At 40.3% G+C, this 18,618-nt stretch overlaps 3 protein-coding genes across 4 annotated transcripts; all 3 read left to right on the forward strand.

The window, feature by feature from the left end:
* The first annotated feature begins 663 nt into the window (after positions 1-663).
* Positions 664-2,609, forward strand: LOC118937699 (ferritin, middle subunit-like). Its single transcript, XM_036938014.2, has 4 exons — positions 664-955; positions 1,335-1,481; positions 1,712-1,837; positions 2,250-2,609. The coding sequence occupies exons 1-4, from the start codon at positions 854-856 to the stop codon at positions 2,403-2,405; spliced, it is 531 nt and encodes a 176-aa protein (XP_036793909.1). The 5' UTR covers positions 664-853; the 3' UTR covers positions 2,406-2,609.
* Positions 2,610-7,012: 4,403 nt separating this feature from the next.
* Positions 7,013-8,958, forward strand: LOC149979251 (ferritin, middle subunit-like). The gene is made up of 4 exons (XM_090193005.1): positions 7,013-7,304; positions 7,684-7,830; positions 8,061-8,186; positions 8,599-8,958. Exons 1-4 carry the CDS (start codon positions 7,203-7,205, stop codon positions 8,752-8,754), a joined length of 531 nt encoding a protein of 176 aa, XP_090049131.1. The 5' UTR covers positions 7,013-7,202; the 3' UTR covers positions 8,755-8,958.
* A 4,143-nt stretch (positions 8,959-13,101) lies between these two features.
* On the forward strand, positions 13,102-15,291 carry LOC118937700 (ferritin, middle subunit). Of its 2 annotated transcripts, XM_036938015.2 has the most exons (4): positions 13,102-13,639; positions 14,019-14,163; positions 14,394-14,519; positions 14,932-15,291. In XM_036938015.2, exons 2-4 carry the CDS (start codon positions 14,041-14,043, stop codon positions 15,085-15,087), a joined length of 405 nt encoding a protein of 134 aa, XP_036793910.2. In that variant the 5' UTR covers positions 13,102-13,639; positions 14,019-14,040; the 3' UTR covers positions 15,088-15,291. The 2 variants fall into 2 exon arrangements, with proteins under 2 accessions (XP_036793910.2, XP_090049135.1); XM_090193009.1 differs by lacking the exons at positions 13,102-13,639; positions 14,019-14,163.
* Positions 15,292-18,618: the final 3,327 nt, after the last annotated feature.

Consider the following 18,618-nt stretch of genomic DNA (forward strand, 5'->3'; position numbering starts at 1 on the left):
CAAAAGTAGAAGTAGACTATTTCTCAATTAGCCTAATATTAGAATGAGTGTTCAAATTCTTCTTATTTTCTTCTAAGGATATAACACACACACATTTTTCAACAATAACTTCTGTAGTTAGACCTGCACTGTAGCATTGCTTTTGGCTGATACTGCTGCTTTAGTTGTTTCCAATAGAATGTTACTTTGAAATAAACAAAGTAAGAACGGACCGAGATGAAGAGGTCATAAGCCCATTTTTTTCAAATTACTTGAGGATTACGATCGAATAGAAGTTTCGTAATGTTTAAGCTTTTACAAATGTACTGATATAAGTGGATGCATGTGGCATTCCGGAAACTTTGAGAAAAATGCAGTTTATTTGTGCGTGGTGTTCACACGCGTACCTCCTCTGTCATTGGCTAGAATGGTCCCACCTGATCTTGCCTGTCTTCAATCGTTGAGCACATGTATTTCCATTGATAGAGTGGTCACTCGGCTCTCTTGTCAATATAATAAATACTCTTTGCTTTAGGTCATGTGTATGAGTGGGCTCGTCTTCAAATGACCCGCCTAGTTCCTGTTGAAATTCTAAAGGTGATTGGCTACGCTCTGTGAGGGTGGATTTCACTGACGCATTCCGTTTGGAACAATAAATAGAGCGAACAAGGCTCCTTCCAGTTCACAAGTCTGAGAAGACGCATGAAGAAGTTCTTGCTTCAACAGTGATTGAACGGAACTCCTCTGCCTTCGTCCCGCGTTATCGAACATTCCGGGTTGATAACATATCACTGACTTGAACTATAATAGCAAAATAGTCTAAGAAACTCTATTTTTGTACTTTTCATTTCGATATAAAATAAAATCTGACGAGATGGAGTCTCAGATCCGCCAGAACTATCACCACGATTGCGAAGCTGCCATCAACCGGATGATCAACTTGGAGATGTTTGCCTCCTACACCTACACCTCAATGGTAAGGGGTCTACCAAGATGACCGTTCTGTTGATCTACCTGTGTTATTATGCCTGGGCCTAAATGTCTTTTCACTTTACTTTTCTGTATGCCTAGACAATTAATAGCCAATCTCAACTCCGTGAAGTACATTTGAGTTGTACTTGGCTAGGCCATTAAGAGCCTTCGGGTAGATCTAGCATTCAAATGAAGTTGGAAATCTATCCTACCTTGGTCAGAGCGCGTAACAACTCATTGACAGGTTAAATGTCAGGTTATCAAGTAGACAACGGACTAGACTAGACTGATTCATCCCTATCATCAAGCTTAGTTGCCACAACAACAGAAAAAGAGAATGCTGTCATATTTTTTTAACTACAATGTTTTGTTTATCCACCCAGGCTTTCTATTTCTCCCGTGACGATGTGGCGCTGCGTGGCTTCGCGCATTTCTTCAAGGAGAACAGCGATGAGGAGCGGGAGCACGCCGACAAGCTACTCTCCTTCCAGAACAAGAGAGGTGGACGCATTTTACTCCAAGACATCAAGGTGAGCACATGAGCATCGAACACATTTAGATTGTAGACTGATAGAAAATGTCTTTACTCCATGGAGTGTCCAGCGTTAAGTTGATCTAGAGAACCTGGAGTATTGCTAAACATACTGCCTCTAACCACTGAACTGAAACAGTGTGAGGGATGTAACACTGTTCACTTTATCCAAACCTTAACGTTTGCTAGTAGTCCCTAACCCTCCTGTGTTCACTCTGGCCTGTGTAGAAGCCAGAACGTGATGAGTGGGGCAATGGGCTGGAGGCCATGCAGTGTGCTCTGCAGCTGGAGAAGAATGTGAACCAGGCCCTGCTGGACCTGCACAAGATTGCCTCTGACAAGGTTGACCCCCATGTAAGTTATGGTGGAACCACATGTATGTATCACATAGAATACAGGTACTGTCCTAGGAGATGATAACTAATGACACAGGATTGTGTGACCTGCTTCACGCACAATGCAGCTAATACGTAAGGGGCCGCTGCTTGTCTAGTGGTTAGATTGTTGGGCCAGTAACAAAGGTCAGCTAGGGGATTCAATGCAGCAACAAGGTAAAACTATTCTGCCCCTGAACAAGGCAGTTAACCCACTGTTCCACGTTAGGATGTCATTGTAAATAAGTGTTTGTTAACGGACTTGCCTAGTTAAAAATGTTTACTGCAGACACCTCATCTGTCCTTATGCCATTACCACCAGGCTCTTGTGTGTTACTGTATCTACAATAGTCTGTATTCATTCTCTTTTCTGACCTGTGTTTTCCCTCTAGCTGTGTGACTTCCTGGAGACCCATTACCTGAATGAGCAGGTGGAGGCCATTAAGAAGCTGGGAGACCACATCACCAACCTCACCAAGATGGATGCTGTCAAAAACAAGATGGCAGAGTACCTGTTTGACAAGCACACCCTGGGAGGCCAGAGCTAAACCACTTCCATCCCCAGGCTACGGCCTCCAGCCTCAGACCAGGACTCCTGGCTTCTCTGATAGATCCTACTGGCTTTGCATTTATAGGGAGGGGAGTATTAAACTGGTGCAGTGCAACACCGCTGTAACATTGAGGTGTTTATGTTGACAACCCTACTGTATTGGAGGCAAGGCATCTTGTAAAACAATAAAACATTTCACTTAGGTTTTTGTTGGGATTTTCTAAGTGTTGCCCTGTAATGATGTTTCAGTCTATTCCGGTTCTTTGCTCTTTTACTGAGCATCTTCATACCAGTGATAAATACTGACAATTGTAGACCTACTAGTGGCTGAGGGTCATAACAATAGGAGAAGTTTAATAAAGGACGTTACCTCTCACCACAGAGGGTGTCATTTACCGTATCTGGTAATAGTGCCATGTAAATTAAGAGCAGAAATTGTCAACTCTAGGGCCATAGGATTGAAATGGTTACCTACAATTGATTTATACATTTTACGCTGTGGATCACAAGTTTATTAGACAGCCTAGCGGTCAATCAAACCTGTTAACCAGCTGTTATGGTGCTTTTTTATGGAGTTTTGCTATTACTGACACGAAATTAATCTTTCTATTTATTTCAGTTGGTAATGCCCAATTGTTCCCCTACATCAAAGAACTGAATGCTCCAAATAGTAATGAGTCTTCAAGCCTCTCATTCACCATAAGGGGCTTATTGGAGCTGTCATATGGTCGCAGAGCTACTGGTAATTTACTGAATATGTTCATTTTGGTAATTGACAGGCAGGCTTAACTTTAACTGGAAGAGATTGATCGACATTGTAAATGTGTCCATATAGTACATGAGTTTAAAGTAGACCACTTGGTTAATGGGGAAAATAGCCTAATGAGAAGTGTCTAATCAGCAATTGCATTTTCAATAATTGCTACTTTTCACAACTGTCACCAACATTTACAACTAAGAAGTGGTAAAATTGAGTGGTAAAATTGAGTACATTTTTATGGTAATGGTATTCACTAAGTTGGTTAATATTTAGGGTAAAGTTTCACAACTGTCATTCTATTTGAAAACATATTTAACATGAAAAGGCAATACAGAGGGCCAGAGTTTTGGGATATTCTGACATACCCCAAAAGGCCTTGAGATGGCATCTGATTAAATTGCATAATCTTTAATTTACCAATTGTATTTATGGATCCCTATTAGCTGATGTCAAGGCAGCAGTTACTCTTCATGGGGTCTGGCAAATGAAAGGCAGTTCTATACAATAAAAGTAACCTTTCATTACAAAACAGATTTCACAACACATTAAGATTTGCCCTCAGGCCACTACTCTACTACCATATCTACAACACAAAATCCATGTGTGTCTATAGTGCAAATGTGTCCCTTCACTGTCCCCACTGTCCCATAAATTGTATTTTTATCTAATTTTAAATCTTATTTTACTGCTTGCATGAGTTACTTGATGTGGAATAGCAGCCATGTCATGGCTCTCTGTAGTACTGTGCACCTCCCATAGTCTGTCCTGGACTTGGGGACAGTGAAGAGACCTGGTGGCATGTCTTGTGGAGTATGCATTGGTGTCTGAGTTGTGTGCTCGTAGTTTAAACTGACAGCTGGGTGCATTCAACATGTCAATAATTCTCACAAATACAAGTAGTGATGAAGTAAATCTCTACTTTGAGCCATGAGAGATTGATATTTATAATATTAATGTAAGCTCTCTGTGTACATTTAAGGGTGAGTCGTGCTGCCCAGTTCTTGGCCAATTGTAATTTTCCTAAGTCGTTTTTGGCACCTGACCACATGACTGGAGAGTAGTCCAGGTGCGACAAAACAAGGGCCTGTAGAACCTTCTGTCGTGTCTTTGGATATGCCATATTAAGTGATATGACATGCTATTCTATAAAATAATTTCTCCGTAATTAATATTACCTGATTGAGCTAATCATGTAAATGTAATTAACTAGAGAGTCGGGGCACCACGAAATAATATTTTTTGAGCTGTTTCTTCCGAATAAACTCTTAAAGAACTAGTAATATTTTACATCAATATAGCAGTCAATATTAATCGTCACCTTAATTCAGTCTCATCTGAAAGTTGTAAATTCTTGGTTATCTTCACGAACCCTGGCTAACAAGTTGAATCAGCAATCCAAAATTGGGTTTAATTATTTATGTACCAAATACCTAACTAATCACACAGAATTACATATACAAAGAATGAATTATACCTCGATTACAAATTACGTCATAAAGGAAAACGTCCCTAGCGGGCGGAACAGATATGACAGCTTGTTCCACAAAACAAAAGGGTCTGGGTTTGAGTGAAAGAGCGGGAAGACTGAGTATCAAAGGAAGAAGCTGTGCTATCATAAATACAGTATCTTATGCATTCTAAATTACCGCCCATTTGGAAAAGGAAAATGCAATAAATATTTACTCTGAGCTGCGCTTCGGTAGGTTGGTGGTAGATGGAAGGCCGTGTTGCCCAACCTAGTCCTTTGTCCTTTGAAGAATGTCTCTGCTGGTAAATTGGATAAGTTGTAGTAACGTCATTGTGTGGTAGATGGGATACTCTGTCTGTTCCTTCCTAACCTGCGTTTGCAGCTGCTGTTGCTAACTCAACGGCTAGGAGGTATCACTTCTGTAGTGAATAAGAGTTCAAAGTTCATACCATTCACAACCAAAGCTCACGATGATGTTGGCTTCGTTCTGTAGTTATTATCTGAACCATTCTGACATCGGACCGTCGTCCTCACATCCTCGGAACAGGAGGTTATATTGTCGTCAAGGCTTTATATAGGTAGGGAGAGGAGGGCGTGTTTGAAAAGTTTTATAGCCCATGTCCCTTCACAGGGGCGGGCCACTGATTGAGCAGAGCCTTATGAAAACCCAAATCTCACATTTTAGAAGCTAAAATCACATTTCATCGCATCACAAATACTTTCATATTCAAACATTTAAATTGAACAACAATTCCATGTGAATCCGATAACTCTGATGTGTAGACTTTCCACTGTAGAGTTTGTCATCTTATCATTGATGAGAATGTATCAGATGACAACCGAACTGACATGACATTCCTTAAGTACCACCGCATATGTTCAATTGGTCGGATTACCAGAATATAGTTCATTTCCCGCCACCTTCTGATGTTACCAGAATCTCTATGTTAACCAAGGGGTTTGTAAATGTAACATCAGTAGGGTAGAGAGAGGAAAAAGGGGGGAAGAGGTATTTATGACTGTCATAAATCTACCCCCAGGCCAACGTCATGACACTACCTTGTTGATAGCGTTGATAAGAAGGCAGAGCTTTGCTTTATTATGGACAGACCTATCCCAATCTAAGCTACTGTTGTATCAGTAGCTAAGAATATGTTTTGACCATGACAGAAGTTTAGTCTCAACTTGTTACATTTGCACATTATTCATTACAAGATTTAGTTGAGGTTTAGGGTTTAGTGTTTTAATATTATGTCCCAAATACAATGCCTTTAGTTTTTGAAATTAATGAATTTAGGACTAACTTATTTCATGCCACCCATTCTGAAACTGACTGCAGCTCTTAAGTGTTGCAGTTATATCACCTGCTGTGGTAGCTGATGTGTATAGTGTTGAGTCATCAGCAAAGATACACCGAAAGGTGTATCAACAAATACCATTTCTACAAAAGCCAGCCTTTCTTTCTCTGTCCACTACTGTATTCCCATACCTCATATTGAAAAATGAGCTGACATAAAAAAAGTGTGATAAACCCTACAGTTTTTCTTTTGACTGCATTCTGGAAAATGTAAATAATTAAGCTACATATGCTATTGAAACATGTGCTCTTAGAGAATGAAACAGAAGTTTACAGAACTGCATCTGAAAGTTAAATTCCTTTAATAGTCCAAATCAAAAGTAGAAGTAGACTATTTCTCAATTAGCCTAATATTAGAATGAGTGTTCAAATTCTTCTTATTTTCTTCTAAGGATATAACACACACACATTTTTCAACAATAACTTCTGTAGTTAGACCTGCACTGTAGCATTGCTTTTGGCTGATACTGCTGCTTTAGTTGTTTCCAATAGAATGTTACTTTGAAATAAACAAAGTAAGAACGGACCGAGATGAAGAGGTCAAGGCGAGAGCATTTACTCCGCCCATAATATGTCTGCGTGAGATAAGCCCATTTTTTTCAAATTACTTGAGGATTACGATCGAATAGAAGTTTCGTAATGTTTAAGCTTTTACAAATGTACTGATATAAGTGGATGCATGTGGCATTCCGGAAACTTTGAGAAAAATGCAGTTTATTTGTGCGTGGTGTTCACACGCGTACCTCCTCTGTCATTGGCTATAATGGTCCCACCTGATCTTGCCTGTCTTCAATCGTTGAGCACATGTATTTCCATTGATAGAGTGGTCACTCGGCTCTCTTGTCAATATAATAAATACTCTTTGCTTTAGGTCATGTGTATGAGTGGGCTCGTCTTCAAATGACCCGCCTAGTTCCTGTTGAAATTCTAAAGGTGATTGGCTACGCTCTGTGAGGGTGGATTTCACTGACGCATTCCGTTTGGAACAATAAATAGAGCGAACAAGGCTCCTTCCAGTTCACAAGTCTGAGAAGACGCATGAAGAAGTTCTTGCTTCAACAGTGATTGAACGGAACTCCTCTGCCTTCGTCCCGCGTTATCGAACATTCCGGGTTGATAACATATCACTGACTTGAACTATAATAGCAAAATAGTCTAAGAAACTCTATTTTTGTACTTTTCATTTCGATATAAAATAAAATCTGACGAGATGGAGTCTCAGATCCGCCAGAACTATCACCACGATTGCGAAGCTGCCATCAACCGGATGATCAACTTGGAGATGTTTGCCTCCTACACCTACACCTCAATGGTAAGGGGTCTACCAAGATGACCGTTCTGTTGATCTACCTGTGTTATTATGCCTGGGCCTAAATGTCTTTTCACTTTACTTTTCTGTATGCCTAGACAATTAATAGCCAATCTCAACTCCGTGAAGTACATTTGAGTTGTACTTGGCTAGGCCATTAAGAGCCTTCGGGTAGATCTAGCATTCAAATGAAGTTGGAAATCTATCCTACCTTGGTCAGAGCGCGTAACAACTCATTGACAGGTTAAATGTCAGGTTATCAAGTAGACAACGGACTAGACTAGACTGATTCATCCCTATCATCAAGCTTAGTTGCCACAACAACAGAAAAAGAGAATGCTGTCATATTTTTTTAACTACAATGTTTTGTTTATCCACCCAGGCTTTCTATTTCTCCCGTGACGATGTGGCGCTGCGTGGCTTCGCGCATTTCTTCAAGGAGAACAGCGATGAGGAGCGGGAGCACGCCGACAAGCTACTCTCCTTCCAGAACAAGAGAGGTGGACGCATTTTACTCCAAGACATCAAGGTGAGCACATGAGCATCGAACACATTTAGATTGTAGACTGATAGAAAATGTCTTTACTCCATGGAGTGTCCAGCGTTAAGTTGATCTAGAGAACCTGGAGTATTGCTAAACATACTGCCTCTAACCACTGAACTGAAACAGTGTGAGGGATGTAACACTGTTCACTTTATCCAAACCTTAACGTTTGCTAGTAGTCCCTAACCCTCCTGTGTTCACTCTGGCCTGTGTAGAAGCCAGAACGTGATGAGTGGGGCAATGGGCTGGAGGCCATGCAGTGTGCTCTGCAGCTGGAGAAGAATGTGAACCAGGCCCTGCTGGACCTGCACAAGATTGCCTCTGACAAGGTTGACCCCCATGTAAGTTATGGTGGAACCACATGTATGTATCACATAGAATACAGGTACTGTCCTAGGAGATGATAACTAATGACACAGGATTGTGTGACCTGCTTCACGCACAATGCAGCTAATACGTAAGGGGCCGCTGCTTGTCTAGTGGTTAGATTGTTGGGCCAGTAACAAAGGTCAGCTAGGGGATTCAATGCAGCAACAAGGTAAAACTATTCTGCCCCTGAACAAGGCAGTTAACCCACTGTTCCACGTTAGGATGTCATTGTAAATAAGTGTTTGTTAACGGACTTGCCTAGTTAAAAATGTTTACTGCAGACACCTCATCTGTCCTTATGCCATTACCACCAGGCTCTTGTGTGTTACTGTATCTACAATAGTCTGTATTCATTCTCTTTTCTGACCTGTGTTTTCCCTCTAGCTGTGTGACTTCCTGGAGACCCATTACCTGAATGAGCAGGTGGAGGCCATTAAGAAGCTGGGAGACCACATCACCAACCTCACCAAGATGGATGCTGTCAAAAACAAGATGGCAGAGTACCTGTTTGACAAGCACACCCTGGGAGGCCAGAGCTAAACCACTTCCATCCCCAGGCTACGGCCTCCAGCCTCAGACCAGGACTCCTGGCTTCTCTGATAGATCCTACTGGCTTTGCATTTATAGGGAGGGGAGTATTAAACTGGTGCAGTGCAACACCGCTGTAACATTGAGGTGTTTATGTTGACAACCCTACTGTATTGGAGGCAAGGCATCTTGTAAAACAATAAAACATTTCACTTAGGTTTTTGTTGGGATTTTCTAAGTGTTGCCCTGTAATGATGTTTCAGTCTATTCCGGTTCTTTGCTCTTTTACTGAGCATCTTCATACCAGTGATAAATACTGACAATTGTAGACCTACTAGTGGCTGAGGGTCATAACAATAGGAGAAGTTTAATAAAGGACGTTACCTCTCACCACAGAGGGTGTCATTTACCGTATCTGGTAATAGTGCCATGTAAATTAAGAGCAGAAATTGTCAACTCTAGGGCCATAGGATTGAAATGGTTACCTACAATTGATTTATACATTTTACGCTGTGGATCACAAGTTTATTAGACAGCCTAGCGGTCAATCAAACCTGTTAACCAGCTGTTATGGTGCTTTTTTATGGAGTTTTGCTATTACTGACACGAAATTAATCTTTCTATTTATTTCAGTTGGTAATGCCCAATTGTTCCCCTACATCAAAGAACTGAATGCTCCAAATAGTAATGAGTCTTCAAGCCTCTCATTCACCATAAGGGGCTTATTGGAGCTGTCATATGGTCGCAGAGCTACTGGTAATTTACTGAATATGTTCATTTTGGTAATTGACAGGCAGGCTTAACTTTAACTGGAAGAGATTGATCGACATTGTAAATGTGTCCATATAGTACATGAGTTTAAAGTAGACCACTTGGTTAATGGGGAAAATAGCCTAATGAGAAGTGTCTAATCAGCAATTGCATTTTCAATAATTGCTACTTTTCACAACTGTCACCAACATTTACAACTAAGAAGTGGTAAAATTGAGTACATTTTTATGGTAATGGTATTCACTAAGTTGGTTAATATTTAGGGTAAAGTTTCACAACTGTCATTCTATTTGAAAACATATTTAACATGAAAAGGCAATACAGAGGGCCAGAGTTTTGGGATATTCTGACATACCCCAAAAGGCCTTGAGATGGCATCTGATTAAATTGCATAATCTTTAATTTACCAATTGTATTTATGGATCCCTATTAGCTGATGTCAAGGCAGCAGTTACTCTTCATGGGGTCTGGCAAATGAAAGGCAGTTCTATACAATAAAAGTAACCTTTCATTACAAAACAGATTTCACAACACATTAAGATTTGCCCTCAGGCCACTACTCTACTACCATATCTACAACACAAAATCCATGTGTGTCTATAGTGCAAATGTGTCCCTTCACTGTCCCCACTGTCCCATAAATTGTATTTTTATCTAATTTTAAATCTTATTTTACTGCTTGCATGAGTTACTTGATGTGGAATAGCAGCCATGTCATGGCTCTCTGTAGTACTGTGCACCTCCCATAGTCTGTCCTGGACTTGGACAGTGAAGAGACCTGGTGGCATGTCTTGTGGAGTATGCATTGGTGTCTGAGTTGTGTGCTCGTAGTTTAAACTGACAGCTGGGTGCATTCAACATGTCAATAATTCTCACAAATACAAGTAGTGATGAAGTAAATCTCTACTTTGAGCCATGAGAGATTGATATTTATAATATTAATGTAAGCTCTCTGTGTACATTTAAGGGTGAGTCGTGCTGCCCAGTTCTTGGCCAATTGTAATTTTCCTAAGTCGTTTTTGGCACCTGACCACATGACTGGAGAGTAGTCCAGGTGCGACAAAACAAGGGCCTGTAGAACCTTCTGTCGTGTCTTTGGATATGCCATATTAAGTGATATGACATGCTATTCTATAAAATAATTTCTCCGTAATTAATATTACCTGATTGAGCTAATCATGTAAATGTAATTAACTAGAGAGTCGGGGCACCACGAAATAATATTTTTTGAGCTGTTTCTTCCGAATAAACTCTTAAAGAACTAGTAATATTTTACATCAATATAGCAGTCAATATTAATCGTCACCTTAATTCAGTCTCATCTGAAAGTTGTAAATTCTTGGTTATCTTCACGAACCCTGGCTAACAAGTTGAATCAGCAATCCAAAATTGGGTTTAATTATTTATGTACCAAATACCTAACTAATCACACAGAATTACATATACAAAGAATGAATTATACCTCGATTACAAATTACGTCATAAAGGAAAACGTCCCTAGCGGGCGGAACAGATATGACAGCTTGTTCCACAAAACAAAAGGGTCTGGGTTTGAGTGAAAGAGCGGGAAGACTGAGTATCAAAGGAAGAAGCTGTGCTATCATAAATACAGTATCTTATGCATTCTAAATTACCGCCCATTTGGAAAAGGAAAATGCAATAAATATTTACTCTGAGCTGCGCTTCGGTAGGTTGGTGGTAGATGGAAGGCCGTGTTGCCCAACCTAGTCCTTTGTCCTTTGAAGAATGTCTCTGCTGGTAAATTGGATAAGTTGTAGTAACGTCATTGTGTGGTAGATGGGATACTCTGTCTGTTCCTTCCTAACCTGCGTTTGCAGCTGCTGTTGCTAACTCAACGGCTAGGAGGTATCACTTCTGTAGTGAATAAGAGTTCAAAGTTCATACCATTCACAACCAAAGCTCACGATGATGTTGGCTTCGTTCTGTAGTTATTATCTGAACCATTCTGACATCGGACCGTCGTCCTCACATCCTCGGAACAGGAGGTTATATTGTCGTCAAGGCTTTATATAGGTAGGGAGAGGAGGGCGTGTTTGAAAAGTTTTATAGCCCATGTCCCTTCACAGGGGCGGGCCACTGATTGAGCAGAGCCTTATGAAAACCCAAATCTCACATTTTAGAAGCTAAAATCACATTTCATCGCATCACAAATACTTTCATATTCAAACATTTAAATTGAACAACAATTCCATGTGAATCCGATAACTCTGATGTGTAGACTTTCCACTGTAGAGTTTGTCATCTTATCATTGATGAGAATGTATCAGATGACAACCGAACTGACATGACATTCCTTAAGTACCACCGCATATGTTCAATTGGTCGGATTACCAGAATATAGTTCATTTCCCGCCACCTTCTGATGTTACCAGAATCTCTATGTTAACCAAGGGGTTTGTAAATGTAACATCAGTAGGGTAGAGAGAGGAAAAAGGGGGGAAGAGGTATTTATGACTGTCATAAATCTACCCCCAGGCCAACGTCATGACACTACCTTGTTGATAGCGTTGATAAGAAGGCAGAGCTTTGCTTTATTATGGACAGACCTATCCCAATCTAAGCTACTGTTGTATCAGTAGCTAAGAATATGTTTTGACCATGACAGAAGTTTAGTCTCAACTTGTTACATTTGCACATTATTCATTACAAGATTTAGTTGAGGTTTAGGGTTTAGTGTTTTAATATTATGTCCCAAATACAATGCCTTTAGTTTTTGAAATTAATGAATTTAGGACTAACTTATTTCATGCCACCCATTCTGAAACTGACTGCAGCTCTTAAGTGTTGCAGTTATATCACCTGCTGTGGTAGCTGATGTGTATAGTGTTGAGTCATCAGCAAAGATACACCGAAAGGTGTATCAACAAATACCATTTCTACAAAAGCCAGCCTTTCTTTCTCTGTCCACTACTGTATTCCCATACCTCATATTGAAAAATGAGCTGACATAAAAAAAAGTGTGATAAACCCTACAGTTTTTCTTTTGACTGCATTCTGGAAAATGTAAATAATTAAGCTACATATGCTATTGAAACATGTGCTCTTAGAGAATGAAACAGAAGTTTACAGAACTGCATCTGAAAGTTAAATTCCTTTAATAGTCCAAATCAAAAGTAGAAGTAGACTATTTCTCAATTAGCCTAATATTAGAATGAGTGTTCAAATTCTTCTTATTTTCTTCTAAGGATATAACACACACACATTTTTCAACAATAACTTCTGTAGTTAGACCTGCACTGTAGCATTGCTTTTGGCTGATACTGCTGCTTTAGTTGTTTCCAATAGAATGTTACTTTGAAATAAACAAAGTAAGAACGGACCGAGATGAAGAGGTCAAGGCGAGAGCATTTACTCCGCCCATAATATGTCTGCGTGAGATAAGCCCATTTTTTTCAAATTACTTGAGGATTACGATCGAATAGAAGTTTCGTAATGTTTAAGCTTTTACAAATGTACTGATATAAGTGGATGCATGTGGCATTCCGGAAACTTTGAGAAAAATGCAGTTTATTTGTGCGTGGTGTTCACACGCGTACCTCCTCTGTCATTGGCTAGAATGGTCCCACCTGATCTTGCCTGTCTTCAATCGTTGAGCACATGTATTTCCATTGATAGAGTGGTCACTCGGCTCTCTTGTCAATATAATAAATACTCTTTGCTTTAGGTCATGTGTATGAGTGGGCTCGTCTTCAAATGACCCGCCTAGTTCCTGTTGAAATTCTAAAGGTGATTGGCTACGCTCTGTGAGGGTGGATTTCACTGACGCATTCCGTTTGGAACAATAAATAGAGCGAACAAGGCTCCTTCCAGTTCACAAGTCTGAGAAGACGCATGAAGAAGTTCTTGCTTCAACAGTGATTGAACGGAACTCCTCTGCCTTCGTCCCGCGTTATCGAACATTCCGGGTTGATAACATATCACTGACTTGAACTATAATAGCAAAATAGTCTAAGAAACTCTATTTTTGTACTTTTCATTTCGATATAAAATAAAATCTGACGAGATGGAGTCTCAGATCCGCCAGAACTATCACCACGATTGCGAAGCTGCCATCAACCGGATGATCAACTTGGAGATGTTTGCCTCCTACACCTACACCTCAATGGTAAGGGGTCTACCAAGATGACCGTTCTGTTGATCTACCTGTGTTATTATGCCTGGGCCTAAATGTCTTTTCACTTTACTTTTCTGTATGCCTAGACAATTAATAGCCAATCTCAACTCCGTGAAGTACATTTGAGTTGTACTTGGCTAGGCCATTAAGAGCCTTCGGGTAGATCTAGCATTCAAATGAAGTTGGAAATCTATCCTACCTTGGTCAGAGCGCGTAACAACTCATTGACAGGTTAAATGTCAGGTTATCAAGTAGACAACGGACTAGACTAGACTGATTCATCCCTATCATCAAGCTTAGTTGCCACAACAACAGAAAAAGAGAATGCTGTCATATTTTTTTAACTACAATGTTTTGTTTATCCACCCAGGCTTTCTATTTCTCCCGTGACGATGTGGCGCTGCGTGGCTTCGCGCATTTCTTCAAGGAGAACAGCGATGAGGAGCGGGAGCACGCCGACAAGCTACTCTCCTTCCAGAACAAGAGGTGGACGCATTTTACTCCAAGACATCAAGGTGAGCACATGAGCATCGAACACATTTAGATTGTAGACTGATAGAAAATGTCTTTACTCCATGGAGTGTCCAGCGTTAAGTTGATCTAGAGAACCTGGAGTATTGCTAAACATACTGCCTCTAACCACTGAACTGAAACAGTGTGAGGGATGTAACACTGTTCACTTTATCCAAACCTTAACGTTTGCTAGTAGTCCCTAACCCTCCTGTGTTCACTCTGGCCTGTGTAGAAGCCAGAACGTGATGAGTGGGGCAATGGGCTGGAGGCCATGCAGTGTGCTCTGCAGCTGGAGAAGAATGTGAACCAGGCCCTGCTGGACCTGCACAAGATTGCCTCTGACAAGGTTGACCCCCATGTAAGTTATGGTGGAACCACATGTATGTATCACATAGAATACAGGTACTGTCCTAGGAGATGATAACTAATGACACAGGATTGTGTGACCTGCTTCACGCACAATGCAGCTAATACGTAAGGGGCCGCTGCTTGTCTAGTGGTTAGATTGTTGGGCCAGTAACAAAGGTCAGCTAGGGGATTCAATGCAGCAACAAGGTAAAACTATTCTGCCCCTGAACAAGGCAGTTAACCCACTGTTCCACGTTAGGATGTCATTGTAAATAAGTGTTTGTTAACGGACTTGCCTAGTTAAAAATGTTTACTGCAGACACCTCATCTGTCCTTATGCCATTACCACCAGGCTCTTGTGTGTTACTGTATCTACAATAGTCTCTATTCATTCTCTTTTCTGACCTGTGTTTTCCCTCTAGCTGTGTGACTTCCTGGAGACCCATTACCTGAATGAGCAGGTGGAGGCCATTAAGAAGCTGGGAGACCACATCACCAACCTCACCAAGATGGATGCTGTCAAAAACAAGATGGCAGAGTACCTGTTTGACAAGCACACCCTGGGAGGCCAGAGCTAAACCACTTCCATCCCCAGGCTACGGCCTCCAGCCTCAGACCAGGACTCCTGGCTTCTCTGATAGATCCTACTGGCTTTGCATTTATAGGGAGGGGAGTATTAAACTGGTGCAGTGCAACACCGCTGTAACATTGAGGTGTTTATGTTGACAACCCTACTGTATTGGAGGCAAGGCATCTTGTAAAACAATAAAACATTTCACTTAGGTTTTTGTTGGGATTTTCTAAGTGTTGCCCTGTAATGATGTTTCAGTCTATTCCGGTTCTTTGCTCTTTTACTGAGCATCTTCATACCAGTGATAAATACTGACAATTGTAGACCTACTAGTGGCTGAGGGTCATAACAATAGGAGAAGTTTAATAAAGGACGTTACCTCTCACCACAGAGGGTGTCATTTACCGTATCTGGTAATAGTGCCATGTAAATTAAGAGCAGAAATTGTCAACTCTAGGGCCATAGGATTGAAATGGTTACCTACAATTGATTTATACATTTTACGCTGTGGATCACAAGTTTATTAGACAGCCTAGCGGTCAATCAAACCTGTTAACCAGCTGTTATGGTGCTTTTTTATGGAGTTTTGCTATTACTGACACGAAATTAATCTTTCTATTTATTTCAGTTGGTAATGCCCAATTGTTCCCCTACATCAAAGAACTGAATGCTCCAAATAGTAATGAGTCTTCAAGCCTCTCATTCACCATAAGGGGCTTATTGGAGCTGTCATATGGTCGCAGAGCTACTGGTAATTTACTGAATATGTTCATTTTGGTAATTGACAGGCAGGCTTAACTTTAACTGGAAGAGATTGATCGACATTGTAAATGTGTCCATATAGTACATGAGTTTAAAGTAGACCACTTGGTTAATGGGGAAAATAGCCTAATGAGAAGTGTCTAATCAGCAATTGCATTTTCAATAATTGCTACTTTTCACAACTGTCACCAACATTTACAACTAAGAAGTGGTAAAATTGAGTGGTAAAATTGAGTACATTTTTATGGTAATGGTATTCACTAAGTTGGTTAATATTTAGGGTAAAGTTTCACAACTGTCATTCTATTTGAAAACATATTTAACATGAAAAGGCAATACAGAGGGCCAGAGTTTTGGGATATTCTGACATACCCCAAAAGGCCTTGAGATGGCATCTGATTAAATTGCATAATCTTTAATTTACCAACAATTGTATTTATGGATCCCTATTAGCTGATGTCAAGGCAGCAGTTACTCTTCATGGGGTCTGGCAAATGAAAGGCAGTTCTATACAATAAAACTAACCTTTCATTACAAAACAGATTTCACAACACATTAAGATTTGCCCTCAGGCCACTACTCTACTACCATATCTACAACACAAAATCCATGTGTGTCTATAGTGCAAATGTGTCTCTTCACTGTCCCCACTGTCCCATAAATTGTATTTTTATCTAATTTTAAATCTTTTACTGCTTGCATGAGTTACTTGATGTGGAATAGCAGCCATGTCATGGCTCTCTGTAGTACTGTGCACCTCCCATAGTCTGTCCTGGACTTGGGGACAGTGAAGAGACCTGGTGGCATGTCTTGTGGAGTATGCATTGGTGTCTGAGTTGTGTGCTCGTAGTTTAAACTGACAGCTGGGTGCATTCAACATGTCAATAATTCTCACAAATACAAGTAGTGATGAAGTAAATCTCTACTTTGAGCCATGAGAGATTGATATTTATAATATTAATGTAAGCTCTCTGTGTACATTTAAGGGTGAGTCGTGCTGCCCAGTTCTTGGCCAATTGTAATTTTCCTAAGTCGTTTTTGGCACCTGACCACATGACTGGAGAGTAGTCCAGGTGCGACAAAACAAGGGCCTGTAGAACCTTCTGTCGTGTCTTTGGATATGCCATATTAAGTGATATGACATGCTATTCTATAAAATAATTTCTCCGTAATTAATATTACCTGATTGAGCTAATCATGTAAATGTAATTAACTAGAGAGTCGGGGCACCACGAAATAATATTTTTTGAGCTGTTTCTTCCGAATAAACTCTTAAAGAACTAGTAATATTTTACATCAATATAGCAGTCAATATTAATCGTCACCTTAATTCAGTCTCATCTGAAAGTTGTAAATTCTTGGTTATCTTCACGAACCCTGGCTAACAAGTTGAATCAGCAATCCAAAATTGGGTTTAATTATTTATGTACCAAATACCTAACTAATCACACAGAATTACATATACAAAGAATGAATTATACCTCGATTACAAATTACGTCATAAAGGAAAACGTCCCTAGCGGGCGGAACAGATATGACAGCTTGTTCCACAAAACAAAAGGGTCTGGGTTTGAGTGAAAGAGCGGGAAGACTGAGTATCAAAGGAAGAAGCTGTGCTATCATAAATACAGTATCTTATGCATTCTAAATTACCGCCCATTTGGAAAAGGAAAATGCAATAAATATTTACTCTGAGCTGCGCTTCGGTAGGTTGGTGGTAGATGGAAGGCCGTGTTGCCCAACCTAGTCCTTTGTCCTTTGAAGAATGTCTCTGCTGGTAAATTGGATAAGTTGTAGTAACGTCATTGTGTGGTAGATGGGATACTCTGTCTGTTCCTTCCTAACCTGCGTTTGCAGCTGCTGTTGCTAACTCAACGGCTAGGAGGTATCACTTCTGTAGTGAATAAGAGTTCAAAGTTCATACCATTCACAACCAAAGCTCACGATGATGTTGGCTTCGTTCTGTAGTTATTATCTGAACCATTCTGACATCGGACCGTCGTCCTCACATCCTCGGAACAGGAGGTTATATTGTCGTCAAGGCTTTATATAGGTAGGGAGAGGAGGGCGTGTTTGAAAAGTTTTATAGCCCATGTCCCTTCACAGGGGCGGGCCACTGATTGAGCAGAGCCTTATGAAAACCCAAATCTCACATTTTAGAAGCTAAAATCACATTTCATCGCATCACAAATACTTTCATATTCAAACATTTAAATTGAACAACAATTCCATGTGAATCCGATAACTCTGATGTGTAGACTTTCCACTGTAGAGTTTGTCATCTTATCATTGATGAGAATGTATCAGATGACAACCGAACTGACATGACATTCCTTAAGTACCACCGCATATGTTCAATTGGTCGGATTACCAGAATATAGTTCATTTCCCGCCACCTTCTGATGTTACCAGAATCTCTATGTTAACCAAGGGGTTTGTAAATGTAACATCAGTAGGGTAGAGAGAGGAAAAAGGGGGGAAGAGGTATTTATGACTGTCATAAATCTACCCCCAGGCCAACGTCATGACACTACCTTGTTGATAGCGTTGATAAGAAGGCAGAGCTTTGCTTTATTATGGACAGACCTATCCCAATCTAAGCTACTGTTGTATCAGTAGCTAAGAATATGTTTTGACCATGACAGAAGTTTAGTCTCAACTTGTTACATTTGCACATTATTCATTACAAGATTTAGTTGAGGTTTAGGGTTTAGTGTTTTAATATTATGTCCCAAATACAATGCCTTTAGTTTTTGAAATGAATGAATTTAGGACT

This window comes from Oncorhynchus mykiss, chromosome 12 (assembly GCF_057628025.1).
Source record: "Oncorhynchus mykiss isolate SJ-2025 chromosome 12, ASM5762802v1, whole genome shotgun sequence".
Taxonomy (NCBI): Eukaryota; Metazoa; Chordata; class Actinopteri; order Salmoniformes; family Salmonidae; genus Oncorhynchus; species Oncorhynchus mykiss.